Below are 18946 nucleotides of genomic sequence, written 5' to 3'. Positions count from 1 at the left end.
ATCAGTAAACATTGAGTGGCTGCTTACCTGTTCCAATAATTTCTGTCCATCAAGGTGAGCCTGCATCACAGCATCATTAACGAGCAAGTGGAAGTTCAGGAGCACGTGTTCAATGTCATATGTCCCACGCATGGCATCCGACAGCTCTTCCAATGACCGGATGTACACGCGCCAGTGTGGGTTAAGCTCTGCCATGTGTACCAAGCAGCCTCGCACGACGTTGAGGCAGTATCCCAAGCAAGGCTTACTGAGAGTCAGGCCTTGGCAGTGCGGGCAGTACTGCATCCTCAGGAGGGCTCTGCTGCACTCTTTGGAGAAGTGCAGATGGTCTGTGGTATTGATGACTTCAATGCCCAGATTCAGCGCCTGCAGAAACGTGCGACTGGGCAGCAGCGATCGCCCCATCTGCCCCAGTACTCTTTGGGGAATATTACCAAATGGACTAATGTCCCGGCGGGCCATCCGGATGCATTCTGAGTATTCCAGGGAACTGTCACCAGGGTTAATGAGATGATTGTAGACTAGAGGGAAAAGACTGTCAAAGAATCTGTTTACGAATTCTTCAGGATTAACATCTGCACCAAATAAATAGAGCCCTACATCAGTGAAGAACTCCTGGACGGAAGCAGCGGCCTCTGAGGCCATGTTCCTGTAGGTGTTGCAGAACAATATACTGGTGTAGTTTTCGGCTTGTCTGATGAGAGTTTCAAGGGTTTCTGTAACAAAAGCAGAAGTAAAGGATGAAAAGGCTTAGTATTCATATTAAAACTGTTCATCCACTTGCTCCAGACAGTAAATGAGCTTAATGCAGCAAAACTAACCTAAGAATCTAAATGGGAATGCTCAGCCTACTAAACCCAAGTTAGCTTCCCAAGAATAATGCCTGGTGGAAGGTAGGCATTACGCACAACACACACGTCTTATAGGTATGTATTTCCTAGGATCAGACACAAAAAGTACAGAAAGAAGTTACATGTATAGTAAATTCTCACTGATTTTATTCATAGTCATTCATAACCTGCTAACGATAGAAAAAAAAATGTCACTAAGAGAACAATTTCCAATCATGAGTTCATTATTTATAAAAGACAATGACATTAAATATTTGACTCAACACTTACTGTATTTTTATGATTTCTCTTTTTTCTTTTCTTTTTTCAGAATGAAAGCTAGTAGATTATAGACTAGTTACTACAAAGAGAGGTTAAATTCCCAAAGGGAAACCTGAGAATTGTCAGGCTTCTAGAATGTTCAAATTAAAAAGAAAATAAACCATTTCATGATTAAACCATCCTTAAAATTGTCAAATCTTGTTAAGCAGTGGGAAAATCATAACTTGCATTAACTGATGAAAATAAGTAAGTGTGTGACCGCCTTCTGAACTGTCTGTCATCTGTTGTTTTAATCATCTTATCTTCAAAGACTTTACTGTGGGATATTTTATTATCTTACTTCTGTAATGAATGCTTCCAAATCAATTTCTCCACAGAAAGAACAGAGAATGATTTATCCACAAATTAAAGGAGGTTGTAGTAATCAGCAAGTGAAAATTGTATTTCAAAATGATAACTTTAGACAGCAGCCAACCACCTTGGATATCCTAGTAATTACATTTTATAATTAGCCTAAATATGATACTGGACTGTGTCGATATATAATTAATTATAAAATTCATCAATAAAATTATCTCCCATAACCCCAATCTTACAGTTATTTTAAATTAGGTTGTAAAAGACCACACAATAATTCAGCAATCAAACCACTGGGTACATTATAAAAAGAGATGAACAGTAGAATAAAATGAAATGATAAAAGCAGGGTTGCAGGGAGAGCTACTAATGAAGTGAAACTGTGTCATGAATATGCCATAATGTCATAAAAACAAACAAACAAAAAATTTCATAAAGAACACAGACAGATAAAATACAATACCATGTATTCTGATTCTATTCCAAGACTGACTCCTCTTGAGTTCCCGGCTTTAGTGTGGTATTTCAAGGTGCATGGTATAGACTAAATGTTTGTGTCCCCCCAAAACTTATGTGGAAACTTAATTTCCAATGTAATGGTATTTGGAAGTGGAGGCCTTTGGGAAGTGATTAGGTCGTGAGGGCAGAGCCCTCATGAATGGGATTAATGACCTTACAAAAGAGACCCCAGAGTATTCCCTTGCTAGTTCTGCCACACGGGGACACGACCAGAAGATGTCCATCTGTGAACCAGGAAGTGGGCTCTCACCAGACATGGAGTCTGCCGGTACCCTGATAAATTTCTGTTGTTTATAAGCCACCCAGTCTACTGTATTCTGTTATAGCAGCTGGAACTAAGAAAGTGCCCCTACCCTACAATCAAAGGCAACAGCTTTAAAGGATGTTGCAACTCTATTGCAACACAGAGCACTCGAAACAAGATTTTTAACTAGGCAGGACTCCTGTGTTTAGCCACGCCTCTCCAGTACCCACTAGAGAATAAGCGACATACTATGTATTCAATGAAAGTGTGAAAGAATGGAATTAGTAGGGTGACTGAAGCCTTCAATTCAGGTTAGCTGCCCTGCCAAGTGAGACTGCATTAACACCAGGTTTCCCCAAATGGCCTGATTACCTGGGCTGTGTGGGGAAACTACAGATCACTGGGTCTCTGCAACGGAGTTCCAACTCAGTAGATTTGTCTTGGTTCAGGAGTCTCTATGTGACATGCAGCCCCAGTGATTCTTTTGATCTGGCCAGTTTTTGAAACACTGCAGTTGCAGGTAATCTGAGACACGTTCTCTATGCAAGCATTCCACCCTGACAGTCTGACCCCAGAGCTCCATCTCAGCCACTACACTGTCCCCACAGACCAACAGGAGTGAGTGTGAAAAGGAAATTAAACCTTTGCAGTTGGAACTAAAATAAAACTGCTGAGACTATATTTTTTTCTTCAATAATACAGGCTCATTTTTTTTCTCAGCAATTTGTTTGTGGCTATGAATTGTGAAGTTGCAATGATTTTATTTACCAATAATGGTTAAATAGCAATGTTTGCAAATAATTTAGGGTTTTTTTTAAGATAAGGATAGATTTAAAGAAACCCATACATCACAGGCACTCTTACATGCTTTCCACCAGGTTTTCTAAGGTATGCGCTATAGCTGCATTTGTGTCATTGATACCTGCCATATGATTCCCTGTACAGTTAATGTAGAATGCTTCCCTAGGCAATACAAGCATTCCATCTGATTCCTGCCAACTCTAAATGATGTTCAAACACACAATTTAAAAAAAAAAATTTTTAAGTAAAAAATAAAATGTTTCTTTATAAATTCCATTCCCATTAAATTGTAATTTACAATGACTCAGGAATATATGGGATTTATCTTTTCAGATGCTATAACTAGTAGGTTTTGCAAGTTTATTTTACAAAAGCAATATTAAAAATATATTTAATATTTAGGAGCATCCATTCAAAATAAAAATGAGGATAGTATTTCTAAATATTGTTATTTCTTTATAAGGCTGCTCTGCACTATTGTCAATAAACTAAGTTGAATACTGTTTGAGTTAATAATTAAAAAATAGATTTCTGAAAAGGTCTACAATCTTTACTTCAGACTAGTTTTCCTCTGATTTAGTTTTATTTTTTAAACAAAATAACTAAAAATCTGGTAAAAATTAAAAAGTCATATTACAGCAACATTTAAAAACTTTCCCTTAATATTGTATATATTAAAATTTTAGTTTTCTTAACTATATATTGATTTTACTACCCTTTGAATAAGAGATTGCACACTCTCAGATATCAACATCTGATTAAATACTGAACACAAATGGCTTCTAAAAATAGATTTATTTTACAACAGTTTTTCACTATGCTATTAACCCATCACAATATAAGGATTTTTCTTTCAATCTGTGTTAAATCTGATACTGACATATTCCAGTTAATTGAATTCTCTAAACATGTTACGTATGTATTTTTGAATGTGTCTATTTGTGATTCTATCAATAAACGTTTCTTAAATTCAATCAATGGTGAGAACAGTTGTTCTATAATATATACATTTGATTCTTTAATGCTTAGGAATAAACATACTTTTATGAATCTTTGGACCTAATAACTTCATAAATTTTAATATATAAACACATATCAGTAACTGAACAATCTAGAAGCCAGCTAATTGGATAACTTTGTTAGTAATTTTTTCTGAAAAGTTCATAAAATCAGAAGTTGAATTTACTAAAAATTAGTTGTTTGTATTAATTCTGAATTTGCTAAACTATCATTTTGTTCTCCTACTATGTTTACCATGAAGTTGAGTGCTTTCATTTTATGGAATTAACATTATGATTTTAGCAAGAATTTAAACTTGTCAAAAGAATTGTCAAATGAACAAAATATCTTGCAGTTCTGAAAAAGAATAACTGACATACAAAACCAGCGTTTATAAATCCAAGGTAGGTTGGGTGCTGAATAATTAATCATATCTACTTAATTATTAAAGAGAAACTATACAGTTGCTTTGATTACAAAGTTTTAATAAATAAAAAATACCCCTTACTCAAGCTATACAAGTAATAGCTTTTTATTGATGTGCCTAAAATTGTAACATATATTTAGAATAAACATTTGTTAGGTTTGCTTAAGGAATTTAAGAAATAGCCTAGGAAAAATGATCTTTTTGTTGTTTTTCCATTGAGAATTTCAATAAGCTCTTCTTTTCAGTGATATCAGATCAAGTCTATCAAGGCAGGAAACTTCCAACTATCCTTTTAATGCCTAAGAGTGGTACATTGAATTAAAAGCTACAATCTAATTACTGACTGAATAAAAACATAATTTCTCCCAGCATTATGAGAAAATTAATTTATGTATTATCTCATTAAGTAGAAAGTGAATTTGGAATGCATGAAGTTTATCTGCATCTACTTAAATTTCCTTTTTTTAAAAAAGTTTATTTATTTATTTTTTATACAGCAGGTTCTTATTAGTTATCCATTTTATACACATCAGTGTATACATGTCAATCCCAATCTCCCAATTCATCCCACCACCACCCTCCCGCCACTTTCCCCCCTTGGTGTCCATGCATCTACTTCAATGTTCAACATTAACATTCTGTGAAAATTTAACAGCAAAACACCTATGACTAGAAACTTTACATTAATTTTTTCCAGCCCACATCCCCTTTAGAGACATTTTATTATAGGTACAAAGAACTACTGACACTTAAATCAAGGATTTAAATTTAAATAAAACTGGTGGAGAAAAAAAATCAGGTGATATTGATTTGAAATCAAATTTGACACATTGAAAAGTCAGTGAAGATTTACATGCAGGTAGGTTTTTTGCAATGGGAGAAACAATATTTATGGGGCTTTTATTGTTTTAAAGATTAAGTTGATTTCAAAACTAATGATCATGAAATAACTGTTATAGTAACCTCCCCAGCATGACATGAACAGACATTTTATGACCCTTTTCATATTTTTTATAATTTTCTATATGTGAACATTTTAAGATACAAAATTTGAAGTGCTTATTATAATTTAAGGCCACAGACATCCTCAAACATAGCAATGAAAAAGATGAAGAAAGATTAAATCATATCAACCATGGATAATCAGATGATTTTACAATGTGTATCTGTGTTGAAGAGAAATTTTTAGAGTAAATTTACATATTTGTGCATTACAATTCTCAACTCACAGATTTTGTTACTGCAACAGATAATTCATTACTATCCTGCTACATTAGAGCTAGTTTGTGCCAAAAACTATGTATCCCTCTGTACTGCATTATAGATAGATGAATAGATAGCTAGATCATTTAAAGAGCAATTTCTCAGTTTTTATCACAAACATTAGAATGAATTGTAATTCCTCCTACGTTTTTTTTTACAAAAATGCCTTCCAATTATTTTAATACAGTCACATTTAATAATTCATTTAATTATCAGAAGATCATTATAACTACTCTGCAGATATTATAAGAAGCAATTACCTATTTCTCCAGTCTATGTTTATACTGAATTCACCCCTGTGACATTTGCATATTTCCTCAATTTTTTCATGTGTAGTTAAGTTTTCCAGAATATTAATTTAATGACATATCTTTAAATGTTATGCAGTATGATTTATAATATCATTCTTCAGAAATTAGTCATCTATACAAATAAATAGTGAGTGTGATATTAATCTGTATCACCAAGAATTAACATATTGGTAATTAATCTGTTCTCCTAGGATAAGCACTGCATGGAAAAATGCTTTCTCAACTTTTCTCCTTCCTCATTTCCCTCCCTATTAATTTGGTCATCATGGTGCTTCACATCTATTTCTAATATCATTTTGTAATCATTTATTTCCTAAAAGTCAATTTATGATTTTTCAAAGAATTTAAACTCAATTAAGCACTTGTGTAACTAATACAATCAGTGCAGAGCAGAGACCTCAATGATGAAACAGACCCAGCCATGAGGATGAGGGAGTGATTTGCAGGTTCAGAGGAGCTGGAATGCAAGGTTCTGAGCTGTGAAAAGCTTGTTGACTTTGGAAAAAACAAAAGTTAAGTCAATGTGATTGGAGACCAGTGAGTGATGGAGGGAAAGGTCAGAGAAGCAGGCAGAGATCACAGCGGCCTCATAAAACCATGGAAAGGGGTTTGGGGGCTTAATATGTAAAATGGGAAGCTACTGAATAATTTTACACATGCAGAAATGTCATCTGGTTTGCATATTAAAGGATCACAGTGGCTGTTGTGTGGAGAATCAACTCCACAGGGGTGGAGCAGGGGTTGGGGCAGGGGCATGACTGAAAGCAGGGAGTCCAGGGAATGGGCTTCAGTAACATAAGTAATAAGATGAGTGACAGGCACTGAAGGCTGGACTACAGTGGTCATGGGCCAACTTGCAAAAAGTGATGGCACTGGCCATATGTATTGAAGAATAGCCAAAAGGATTTACTGTTGTACAGCAAGTGTAGGGTGTAGAGGAAATGGATAAATGAAGGAAAATTCTGAAGTCTGTACCTCAGCAGCTGGATGTACACTGGTGCCATTAACTCAGATAAGCAAGACTATGGATGCACTATGTTTATGGTGTGAGTTAGAAATTAAAAGTTCTATTTAGGACATGTTAAGGTTGATAATGCCAATTAAAAATGTGAATGATGTTTATCAATACACAGTTAGATAAAACGATAATAATTTGGCTCGGGGGAAAAGTTGAGGTTGGTGATATAGATCTGAGACTGATGAGTCATGGTGCTGGATGAAATAACCCAAAGAGAGAAGATTGGGAAGAGTGCAGAGGTTCAGGAAAAGGAGGGTAGCCAGCAGAAAGAATGGGAATAAGAAGGCAGTGAAGGAAAGAGAAAATCAGGAAAGCAGAGTGTGCAAGAAACCAAGGGAAGAAAGTGATTCCAGTAGAAGAAAGTAATCCATCATCTCAATGCTATTAAGAGGTCAACTGAGATGAGGAATAACAATTGACCATGGAAACTGACAAGAGAGACGCTCTTACTGACATTGACAAGATCTACCTCAGCAGAATGTGAGCACAAAAGAGAACAGGAATTGAAGCAACTATAGACAACGCTCTTGCAAATGTTTCTTGTAACGGATGTAGAGAACCAAGGCCGATGCCCAAGGGATATATGCGGTCAAAGGTTTCTGGTTTTTTGAGGGTGGAGAATTTACTGGATATTCATTTGCTGAGAGGAGTACTTTGATAGACAAATGAAAATTGATGACTGAGGAGGCGGCATGGGAACTGTGGGAGAATATTCCTTGAATAAGAAAAATAATGTGACCTAGGGCGTGTGTGGAGGCCAGAATATTGGATAGATCAGTGGAGACTGAGGTAGAAAAGAATGATGGCAAGAGAAATTAAGGGAAAGAAAGTCAGTAATAAAATCTTGAGTTGGTTAGAGACAATAACCAGAAATCTGATAAATGACAGTATGTAGTAGTACATACTAGCTACTAGTACTACTACTAGTACTGTGCTAGCAGGTTGTGAGTCTTTGGCAGGTGCCAAGGGGAATTTTCTTGAGGAGAATGGGAGCAACTATGTGGATAAAGGAACACACAACTCCTCCAACCATGGAGAACACTTCTATTAGTTTCCTATGAGTGCTGTAGCAAATTACCACAAATTTGGTAGGTTTAAAACAATAGAAACTTATTCTCTCACCATTCTGGATGCCAAAAGTAAGAAAAATCAGAACCACTGGGCTGAAATCAAGATAGGGTAAGCTGAGCTCCTTCCAGAAACTCTAGAAGAGACTGTTTCTTCCCTCTGCTGGCTTCTGGGGGCTGCTGGCTTGTGGGTAAGTAACTCCAGTCTCTGACTCCACAGTCACACTGTCTTTTTTGTGTACATCTCAAATCTCCTTTGCCTTCCTCTCTTAAGGACATATTTGAGCATCTAGGGCTCACTCAGATATTTCACGATAATCTCCCCATTGCAATATCCTTGATTTAATCACATCTGCAAAGACCTTGTTTCCTTATAAGTAACATTTACAAGTCCAGGGATTAGTCCCTGATATCTTTGGAGGCCAGTATTCAGCCTATTACAATACTGATCATGGAAGACCAAAAATGTCTACCTTTGACTAGCAAACTCAGGAGGCAATGATTCTAGCCTAGACTCTTTCATATACCAATTGAATGAGCCATTTAACTTCCCTAAACATCAATTTTATCTTTAATAAAATGTATGTGATAGTGCCTGTTCTGACTGTGGGATAGGGTAAGTACAAGATGATGCCTGGTGAACTCTCCCTCCTCTTACGTTTACATCCTGTGCTAGAAAACGTTTTACGAATCGCTGTAACCTCCTGCCTTTTCTGAGGGATCATGGGTCCCTTGAGAGGGGGATCTTGTCCTGTTCAGCTTTATATCTCCCAACCCTTGGCCCACAGGAGCTCAATACATTCTGATAGGTTTAGGTTCAAGTCCACTCTAGTTAAATACTAGTTGCGTGACTGTAAACTTCTTAATTTCCATATGCCTCATTTATTCTCATCAGAAAATAAATAGACTAATGGTACCTATTTCATAAGGTGGCTGTGAGAGTTAAATGAATTTGTACATGCTACATACTTGCGTAGTGCCTGTAGGTGGAACGTGCTCGAAATACATTAAAGAATCATAATAATAATAATCCCTCATTTCTGCCATGTACTTGCTTATCATAAGCTAGATGTTTCATTAAGTTCTTTTGGTAAATTAATTCACTTGATTTTCCAACTCATAGTGTGGGTACTCTTAACAATAACAATAATTAGAAGAAAAATAATAAAAATAATTATTATTATTGCTATTATTATTCCCATTTTAAAGATGATCAAGCTGAAGCACCAAAAACATAAGTGAATTTCTCAAGGTTTACATAGAAAGTGTATGGATTTAAATCCAAGCTTCCTGGCTCCAGAGTTTGGGTTCTGAAACTTTAGGATATATGGTCTCTTTTTAAATACACTGAAAGTCTATTTAAATCGTTTGAAATTGGGAGGTTTGGTATGTATTTAAGCCCAAAACAAAACAAAACAAAACTTTATTTATATACCTGAATAAAAGGCAAAGATTTCATTGTTAATTTAGCACATTGAGCCATTATGTGGAATAATCCAAATTAGCTACTATAATTATTCCTCTTTTTGGAAATTAACTAATACCATTAACCAACACTATTACTATTACTATAACAAAAATAAATGAAGAGAAGGCCCTACATGTGTTGTGTTGGAGTCAAATAAGCTGCGTATTTTCTAATATTTGGAATTATTAACTGAAAAATTCATCCTTATCTCTGAAAAGAATACCATGTAAGATCTTTATCACCAAAGACATGTGGAGAAGGAAATAAAAACTGCTTGCTCTTTTACCACATCCAACCTTCCAAAAAAAAAAAAAGTTTATATTTGAAGAGACTGTAAAGGAAGATGCACCAGGATTTAGTTAGAACAAGGAAGTCAAGTTCCGTTCAGAGATAAAGGTTGAGGAAATAGGGACCGTTGCTGGTAACAGTCTTCAAGTTCCATTAGGGAAGGGTGGAAGGTTTGGGCAGGCAGAAATAACTGATTGGGTCAGATCAGGGGTTGTCCTGAGCCACTGACATGGTTCAGAGGTCTCTAGCAACCTCTTCCTAACCAAATGCAATGTTCTTCTCAGGGCTCACACTCTCCTGGTTACTCTAGCCTTGAAATCTGATGATATTGATTCTCTTACATCCTATATGAGTACATTTATTTTTTCTTTCACTCGTTCCTCTAAATCCTAGGCCAGATTTTTCAAAGCCATGGTTCCTGTTCCATATGACCTTGTTCAATATAACACCACTCAAATAACAGTACATGAAACCCCTAAGCTGATGACTCTGAAATTTACATACATTGCTCAGTGATTCCCAAAGTTTTTGTTCTCAGGCTGCTTTACATTCTTACAAGTTATTGAGAGCTTTTATCTTGGAGGGTTACATTTATAAATATATATTATTTTAAAAATAAAAATTGATAATTATTTTAAAATATTTACTAAGTACACTTAAAAATAATCATAACAAACTTACTACATTAGAATAAAGTATATATTTTGCCAAAAAAAAACAAACTGTATTTTCCAAAACAAAAAATGTTAGTGTGAGAGTGGCATTATTTTATATTATTGCAAATTTCATTAATATCTGGCTTAATAATCAAAAAGAGCTAGATTCTCATATCTGCTTCTGGATTGAATTTGTTACAATATGCAGTTTTGGTTGAGATATATGAAAAAATCCAGCCACATACATACATACAGTTGCCAAAGGAAGGCAACTTGTATGATGATATATGTAATCATCTTTCCGGATAATTAACATTCTTCTTTGACGTAATTAAGTGCTTGACCGAAACCTGACAAGTACTTAATTGCAATGTCCTATTGGTCTGTATTTCACTATAAATGGTTTGGTTATCCATGCGTGATTTTGTAACTTATGCACTGACATTTGAAAAATATTGGTTCATGCATTATTCATATTTTCCCAATGCTGACACAGGTCATCATATCTGTAAGTATTAGGAAACTTTCAAGTTTATGGTGACAGCTGTAAGTTTTCTAAAATTCCAATTTTCTCTTGAAAGGTCAAATGTTAAGCACCGGCAACAGCACTGTAAGATGTTTTCTTGAAGTGGCTGGCTCATCTTGGTCAACTTTGAGAAAATGTCTGCCAGGTACCCAGGTCTAAATCATCGTATTTTGTCTGTCAATCATTTTTTTTCATGAAAAAAATGTGTTCAGAATAAAAAGTGGCTAGTTCAGCTTGCAATTCAAACTGTGTAAGTGCCTTTCATCAAGACAGCCATTATAGGACTTCCCTGATGGTGCAGTGATTAGGAATCTTCCTACCAATGCAGGGGACACGGGTTTGATCCCTGGTCTGGGAAGATCCCACATGCCGCGGAGCAACTAAGCCCGTGCACCACAACTGCTGAGCCCACGTGTCACAACTACTGAAGCCCGCGTGCCTACAGCCTGTGCTCCACAACAAGAGAAGCCACCGCATTGAGAACCCCTCGCGCTGCAATGAAGAGTAGTCCCCTCTAGCCACAAATAGAGGAAGCCCGCGGGAAGCAAAGAAGACCCGACGCAGCCAAAAATAAATTAATTAATTTTTTAAAAAGACAGCCATTATAATTCAGTATGCAGAAGACAGACTTCATGTATTTTCATGTCATCACATAGAGTATGGAAAATATATATAACTGAGGGTCGACATTTAACAAAATTAATAATTTTTACTGCTTCATCAGGACATTTTTCAATGAAACTGGATTTATTTTTTCTTGCAATTTTGTAGATGTAAAGAATACAATGACTACAAGTACAGTTTGGTGGCACTAATCTAATTTGTGCTAAAGCTCCAACAGTTTTGCTCACCATTGTGTTTGCACTATGAATGCAAAAGCCAGTACAGAGAAATCAGCAAAGCAAGTCTTAGTACTATGAAAATTGTTTTGATCTCCTATACACCCTGAAAAGATCTTAGGAGCCTCAGATGATACTTTGAGAATTGCTGCTGAAGCAAACACTTCCTAACTATTTTTTAATGCCTAACATCAACCTGGATCTCTTTTTGCCTACTATTCCCTTCTACTTTTCTCAGCATCTTTCTGACTTTCTTATTTCATATATTAGGATCAGCCTTCTAAGCATCTAGACTCAAAGTCCTGGGACTTTTAATTCCTATTTCATTCTGCTTTTCACCTATTTATTTAAACACAATGTTCACTCAAGGACCAAGTCCAAATCCCAAATCCCATAAACCTGAGCAAAGCAACGCAATTTTATTTACACTACTGGATCTCTAAAACATGCTTAAAAGGATATCCAGGTGCTAGAAAAGCCTGTTGTCAAGTAGTATGTGGCATTCTAAATAAAAATGAATCAATTGGATTTACAGTCCCTCTAACTACATAACTATACTGACCTCAGTCTTCCCTTTTAAAGTCAGCTCTATATAATCCACAAACTCACAAAAGCAAATGATTCCCATCTAATACTGAGAGTATCCTCTAAATAGTGGTGGTTCAATTTACTCTGTCATTATATTTATTTATTTATTATTTATTTATTTATTTTTTGGCTGCATTAGGTCTTCGTTGCTGCCTGCGGGCTTTCTCTAGTTGTGGCAAGCGGGGGCTACTCTTCGCTGCGGTGCGCAGGCTTCTCATTGCAGTGGCTTCTCTCGTGGAGCACGGGCTCTAGGTGCGCGGGCTTCAGTAGTTGTGGTACGCAGGCTCTAGAGCACAGGCTCAGTAGTTGTGGCACACGGACTTAGTTGCTCCATGTGGGATCTTCCCGGACCAAGGCTCGAACCTGTGTCCCCTGCATTGGCAGGCGGATTCTTAACCACTGTGCCACTAGGGAAATCCCCTGTCATTATATTTAATTGCATTTATCTCATTATGTCAAATCACTGCAAGTCATTGATCATATTTATTGGTCTAAGAAATATCTTTAATTTATATACTCTTCTAGAGAATTTTCATGGATTTGTTTTCCCCAAATAGTGAAGTACAAATATGTATCTTAGCATCTTACATCTTCCCCATTTTATGGTTCCCTGGATATTTTCCCACAGTATAGTGTTAAAAATACATTTGTTTTTTTCTATTAGCTTTACAGTAATGGCTAAGGAATTTCACTGAGCAATACAAAAACAGTCATTATATAAATTCACACTAAAGTAAAATATTGATGAGGTCTAACCACCTTATGTTATAATATTAGGAAACTAAAAAAAAAAAAAATTTAATTCCCCCCTGTAATCTCTTGATTTTAGAACATCCTAGCCATGGCCCTCCAGATCTGCTGGATTGTGTTGCCAAGCGTCATGTTTGAGTGCTTCCTATGGTTACAGGCCAGCAAACAGAGAAAGAAATGGATTGAAAGTATCCACTCCAAAGTTACGGGTAGTTTAATTAATATACTCTTTCTACCTTGGCAAGAGAGTAACTCCCTCAGAAGGCAGGCAATCTTTTAGACCATTACCTTCTTTCCAAATAGCAGGAGGAAAAATTGCAATACTTTCTGATAACTGAAATGGGTTATAAAGCACAAAATCAATCAGACCGAGAAGAGTCTGCTTTGCTACAACATCCATTCCTACTTTCATAGATGTTATCAGAAAAATATTCCAATAGTAACATAGTCAAAAGCAGAAAGCATAGGATGTAACAATTACGTGATTTACCTATAGGATGCTAACAGCCCTTTACAAATTTGCTGGAAATGTAATTTTTAAAATTGTGCTTCCAAAGATATCTTTAGAAATCTAAAATTTAAATAATTATGATTTCAAAGATATGACTTTGGACATAATATGGATTTTATTTATGAAAATCTACCAAATGCACCCCCCAAATATGTGTTAAATAAAACTGGTAAAGCTTATTGCTACAATTTTACCAAACAAGGTCAAAGCGTTTGGAATACCAGTGTACCAAGAACACAAAAAATATGATAGGTGTGCTAAAATTCATCTCTCAAATGCCCCATAATCAGTTCAGGGACTTTAAGCTCTCTCCCATTAAAAATAAACAAGTACAATTAAGCCCTTCAGATAAAGAAGTTCTAGAACCTTTCTCATGCTCCACTGCCATGTTTAATTCAGCCAAAACATAGTACCCTTGTAGCTAATGCATCAAATGTCATAAAGCTAGAGTTAAAATCTATTTCTTTTTCTTTCTTTCATTTGTTTTATTGGGAATTGATTATAGCTTCTGTGTGGTATAGGCATACATTTGAAAAGCATTAAAAAGTAGAACCCATCATTTAGGAAGATACTAATCAATGTTGAGCCTTAATAGGAGGACTGAGTCATATTTCCTCTGTATTGCACTCATCCTTCTAAATTCCAGTATATTTCTTTCATTTTGAATCTGTTAGCCATGATGCTTCTTATATCTTTTTACAGTGAACTCTAATACAATATTAGCATTATTTATTGCAACAGCTTTTCCTACTTGGTTCATGTTGTAGTTTACACTTGTCATTACTGCACTTCATTTTGTTCTTCTATGTTCAATTTTAATTCAGATTCCACTTCCACATACACAAGCTGTTCCCTGCTCATTTGCAGTGAAGTGTTTTAAACAAATACACAGATTGTGTTCTTGATCCTGTCAACAGCCTTCAAGAGTACTGCTCCCTCTTAGACCTCAGGAAGCAAAGGGCCAGCTCACTCCCTGCTCTAACCAGACCACAGAACAGCTTCCCATCAAAACCATTAATACAAGCTTGGAAGTTTAAATAAAGCCACATTTTCCCCCGCATAAATTTTGTGGCACAGCATTTTCAAAAGCCTCATTATAGTTAAGAAAATCGTTTGTTAGCCTCAAAGCACAAAGCCTGTTTTAATGTTCCAGAATGAGTAAATTATTCAGACAGGATTTATTGTGCATGAGGGAGGGAATAAAAGAAAAAAAAAAACACTTGGTGAAGTTTTACCGATGATATTTTAGTAGACACATATAATTTCTTCTAGTTAAACTACTCCAAATTGCCACCTAGGGTACCATACAGCTTTCAAGCTATATAAAAACTAATTTATTACATTATGTTTCTAAATACACATACAATATACTCTATAGTATATGGGTCTGCAGTGTTAGGTATGACCTAGCATTCTGCAACACTGAATTAGCTAAAGGCTCCCATTCCTTACAGCAGAGTTTCTTAAACCCTAATATGCATGAAAGTTTCTTCTGGTTTCTGATTCATTCAAGACATTTAGATTCAGTAGATCGGGATGGAGTCCGGAAATCTGTGTTTTTAACAAGCATTGTAAAACCTGGCCTTGGTGTTTCTAAAAGTCTAAAACCTGGAGTGGGATATACAATGTTCTTTCTTGTGTGGAGCCTGACCTATTTTCCCCTCTCATCTTGGCCACTCATCTCTCTCCCTTCTTTCTACCTCCAATCCCCTTCTGCTTTCAACACACACAAAGTGGACGCTCAGAACACAGAGATGTGATGCCGTTTTGCTTTTCCAAGCCTTCACACATTCCCTTTCCTCTTCTACCCTTTTCTCCCTGGAACACTTACACTCATCCTTCAGAGCAAAGGGCATCTTATGCATTACTTTCCCTGACCCAATCAGGCTGCTAGCTGTAGATTCTATGTTACACCACTGTGTACCTATCACTTTGTACATGATACATAATACACTACTTTCTAATTATGTGCTAATGTTCCTGTGTGACCCACCAGATCTACAGCTTGTGAGGTCAAGGGCCGTACTTTATTCATCACATCCTTCTCTTTCTGAGCACCAGGCCTGAAGCATAATGGGTATAAAATAATTGTTTATTGAGCAAAAAATTAAATGTTACTATGGTAGTCCTTTCTCCAATATAGCCAAACACTCTAAACTCTTAAGTCAGAGAATTGTGAATTCAATGTGTCAAAGGTATATATCTTATGGTTTCTTTGTTAAATCACTGTGCTTACTGCAAATTTAAGTATATTTAACTTTTATAAGGAGACACCTTGTGTTTTATTCCATTTCGGTCCCTATATGCCCATTAGGTTTTGTTTTCCTACCTAACAATTTTTTTCATGTTATAAAAATAGTTCCTGGGAAAAAAGTCAACAGTCATTGACTGTTCTGATTCACCATTCAGATGTTCAGATCTATCTGGATAGTAAAAAGCACCATTATTGTATTTTTCATTGTGAAGTGCAAGGTCCCCTGGATTCATCTAGATGGAAGAAAAAGTAAAATAAATATTAGAAAATTTTCTGCAAAATAAAGGGATAGCAATTTGGGGTGGTCCCTGCCTGCTCCAGTTTGGAAGCAACGTGTGAAAAGAAGTGTCTCAGGCAAAATGGCAAGATGTTGCAAGGGACTATGAAAGGACTTGGGAAGAAATTTCCACTGACAGGAATGATTCTGAAGTGTCTAGAAACAGAAGCTTCTGCTTTATACTCGTAGGCACCCCACTATCCCCAAACTTTCAGTAAAGCTCTGTTATATACAGCAAAAGTGGGTTAATGATGTACTGGGAGGTTTGAAGGAGAAAGTGTCAACTTCTCTGCTCCTGCGATGTGGCAGTGAAGGAGGGACAGTCCCTTCAGGAAGGAAGAAAGTAGACAGCTGTCAAGGTGTCAGCAGGGGTTGGAACCTGGAGCCGGAAGTGGTGACATGAGCCTAAATTCTCTGGGAACACTTACAAATAGTGGGGTGGGTCTTGAGTTTATTATAAGAAATTATGTAAGGATTTAACACACTTCATCTGGATACTAAAAGAAAGTGTGTGCCCAGGAGGCTGAAGCGCTAGTAATCTCCAACTTACACATCCACGTAGCTGTGTAGAAGCCACTGTGTACATTGCACAGCCATTACCTTGGTTCCGGTTCTGGCTTTGCCACCTATCACCTGGACTTCAGGCAAGTTATTTAACTTTTCCTTGTCCTTGTTCCCCTCTTTATAAAACAGCAATATGTCTACTTCATAGAGTCAACATTAGCATCAGTTAAGCGTTTGAAAGGACCTTGAATAGTACCTATCAGACAGCCTACTAGTTTCTCTTAATAAATAAAAGAAGAAATACAAAGCGCTGAATGAAACTCTCATCTGCTCTTAAATTTTCTTCCCCATGTCCGGTACATAAATCACATTTACACTTGTATAATAACACAATCACAAGGCTGATGAAGTGATTCTTTAGAGATTTGCACATGAAATCTGTGGAATAAAATGTTATGATTATACTACTTAATGAGAAGTGCTTTTATTTCTTCATAAAATAGTCCTAATATTCAGTCTCATGGTTGGAAGGGGGAAAAATGTAAAAATCAGATCATAAACTCTGGCACAGGAAAAAGTCACACTTGTTTCTTTGGGGCTTGGAAGGAGGAATGCAGAGGGGCAGAACTGTCACTTAGCACAGAAACTCTTACCCACTTGGAATTGTGCACACATGAGGTAATACCTGCCCAGGAGTACTTTTTTATTGCATCGTTATCCTTTGTTCATTCTTTGGTCTTCCCAACTCAGCTGTGAGCTTCTTGGGAGCAGGATGACGGTATCCCTATCAAGTATCTCTGGGCTGGTCCATAGGAGGTGCTCTGCAAGTGTTTCTTTAGCTGATCTGCTCTGTCCTCTGTTCTCCTTTCCCGCTAATACCAGTGCTGTTACCCAGTGGGAAGTCCAAGCACAGACTTAGTACATCTCACAAATCAGAGGAAATGGGGGAAAATGATTTTGGAAAGCATTTGATATTTTATGTTCTCTCCCAAAAGGAGACTATCAAAATGAAAAAGCAAAGAAAATAAGAAAATTATCTAACTTCCTTAGACATATTTCAGTTTAGTACATTATTTTTTACTGCCTCTAAGAAAGTAATCATTTCATTGATTAGAGTATCTAAAAATCTAGATCCTTCTTGATTCCCTCTCTCTGTCTGATGATGAACACAACTTCGTTTATACAGGCAGACCTCGTTTTATTGTGCTTCACTTATTGCACTTTGCAGATACTGTGGGGTTTTTTACAAACTGAAGGTTTGTGGCAACCCTGGGTCAATCAAATCCATCAGCACTGTTTTTCCAACAGCATTTTCTCACTTGTGTCTCTGTGTCACATTCTGGGAATTCTTGCAGTATTTCAAACTTTTTCATTATTATTATATTTGTTATGGTGACCTGTGATCAGTGATCTTTGATGTTACTGTTGTAAGTGTTTTGGGGTGCTACAAAATGCACCCACACGTGACAGCAAGCTTATTGATAAATGTTGTTTGCATTCTGACTACTCCACTGACCAGCTGTTCCCCCACCCCTCTCCCTCTCCTCGGGCCCCCCTATTCCCTGACACACAACACAACAATGTTGAAGTTAGGCCACTTCATAACCATATAATGGCCTCTAAACATTCAAGTGAAAGGAAGAGTCGCATGTCTCTCAGTTTAAACCAAAAGCTAAAAATGATTAAGGTTAGTGAAAAAGGCATGTAAAAGCCAAGATAAAACTAAAGCTAGGCCTTTTGTGCCAAACAATTAGCCAAGTTGTGGATGCAAAGGAAAAGTTCTTGAAGAAAATGAAAAGTGCTACTCCAGTAAACCCGAATGACAAAAAAGTGAAACAGCCTTATTGCTGATATGGAGAAAGTTTTAGTGGTCTGGACAGAAGATCAAACCAGCCATGGCATTCCCTTAAGCCAAAGCCTAATCCAGAGCAAGGTCCTAACTCTCTTCAATTCTATGAAGGCTGAGAGAGGTGAGCAAGCTGCAGAAGAAAAGTTGGAAGCTAGCAGAGGTCGTTGGTTCATGAGGTTTAAGGAAAAAAGCCCCTTACATAACATAAAAATGCAAGGTGAAGCAGCAAGTGCTGATGTAGAAGTTATAGCAAGTCACCTGGAAGATCCAGCTTAGATAATTAATGAAGCAGACTACATTGAATAACAGATTTTCAAT

General features: G+C 36.6%; 1 protein-coding gene across 3 annotated transcripts in view; it reads right to left on the bottom strand.

The window, feature by feature from the left end:
• The window catches only part of GPC5 (glypican 5), a gene marked incomplete at its 5' end in the record, with an annotated part of 1368327 nt that overhangs the window by 1120096 nt on the left and 229285 nt on the right, over positions 1 to 18946 (bottom strand). For all 3 annotated transcript variants that reach the window (XM_082366023.1, XM_082366025.1, XM_082366024.1), the window contains one exon: positions 28 to 716. In XM_082366023.1, the coding sequence (XP_082222149.1) occupies positions 28 to 716 (689 nt within the window). The remainder of the gene's footprint in view (positions 1 to 27; positions 717 to 18946) is intronic.

This window comes from Balaenoptera borealis, assembly GCF_965194805.1.
Source record: "Balaenoptera borealis genome assembly, chromosome: 18".
In the NCBI taxonomy this organism is placed as follows: domain Eukaryota; kingdom Metazoa; phylum Chordata; class Mammalia; order Artiodactyla; family Balaenopteridae; genus Balaenoptera; species Balaenoptera borealis.
The sequence above is the reverse complement of the archived record's forward strand: the minus strand, read 5'-3'. Positions and strand labels throughout refer to the sequence as shown.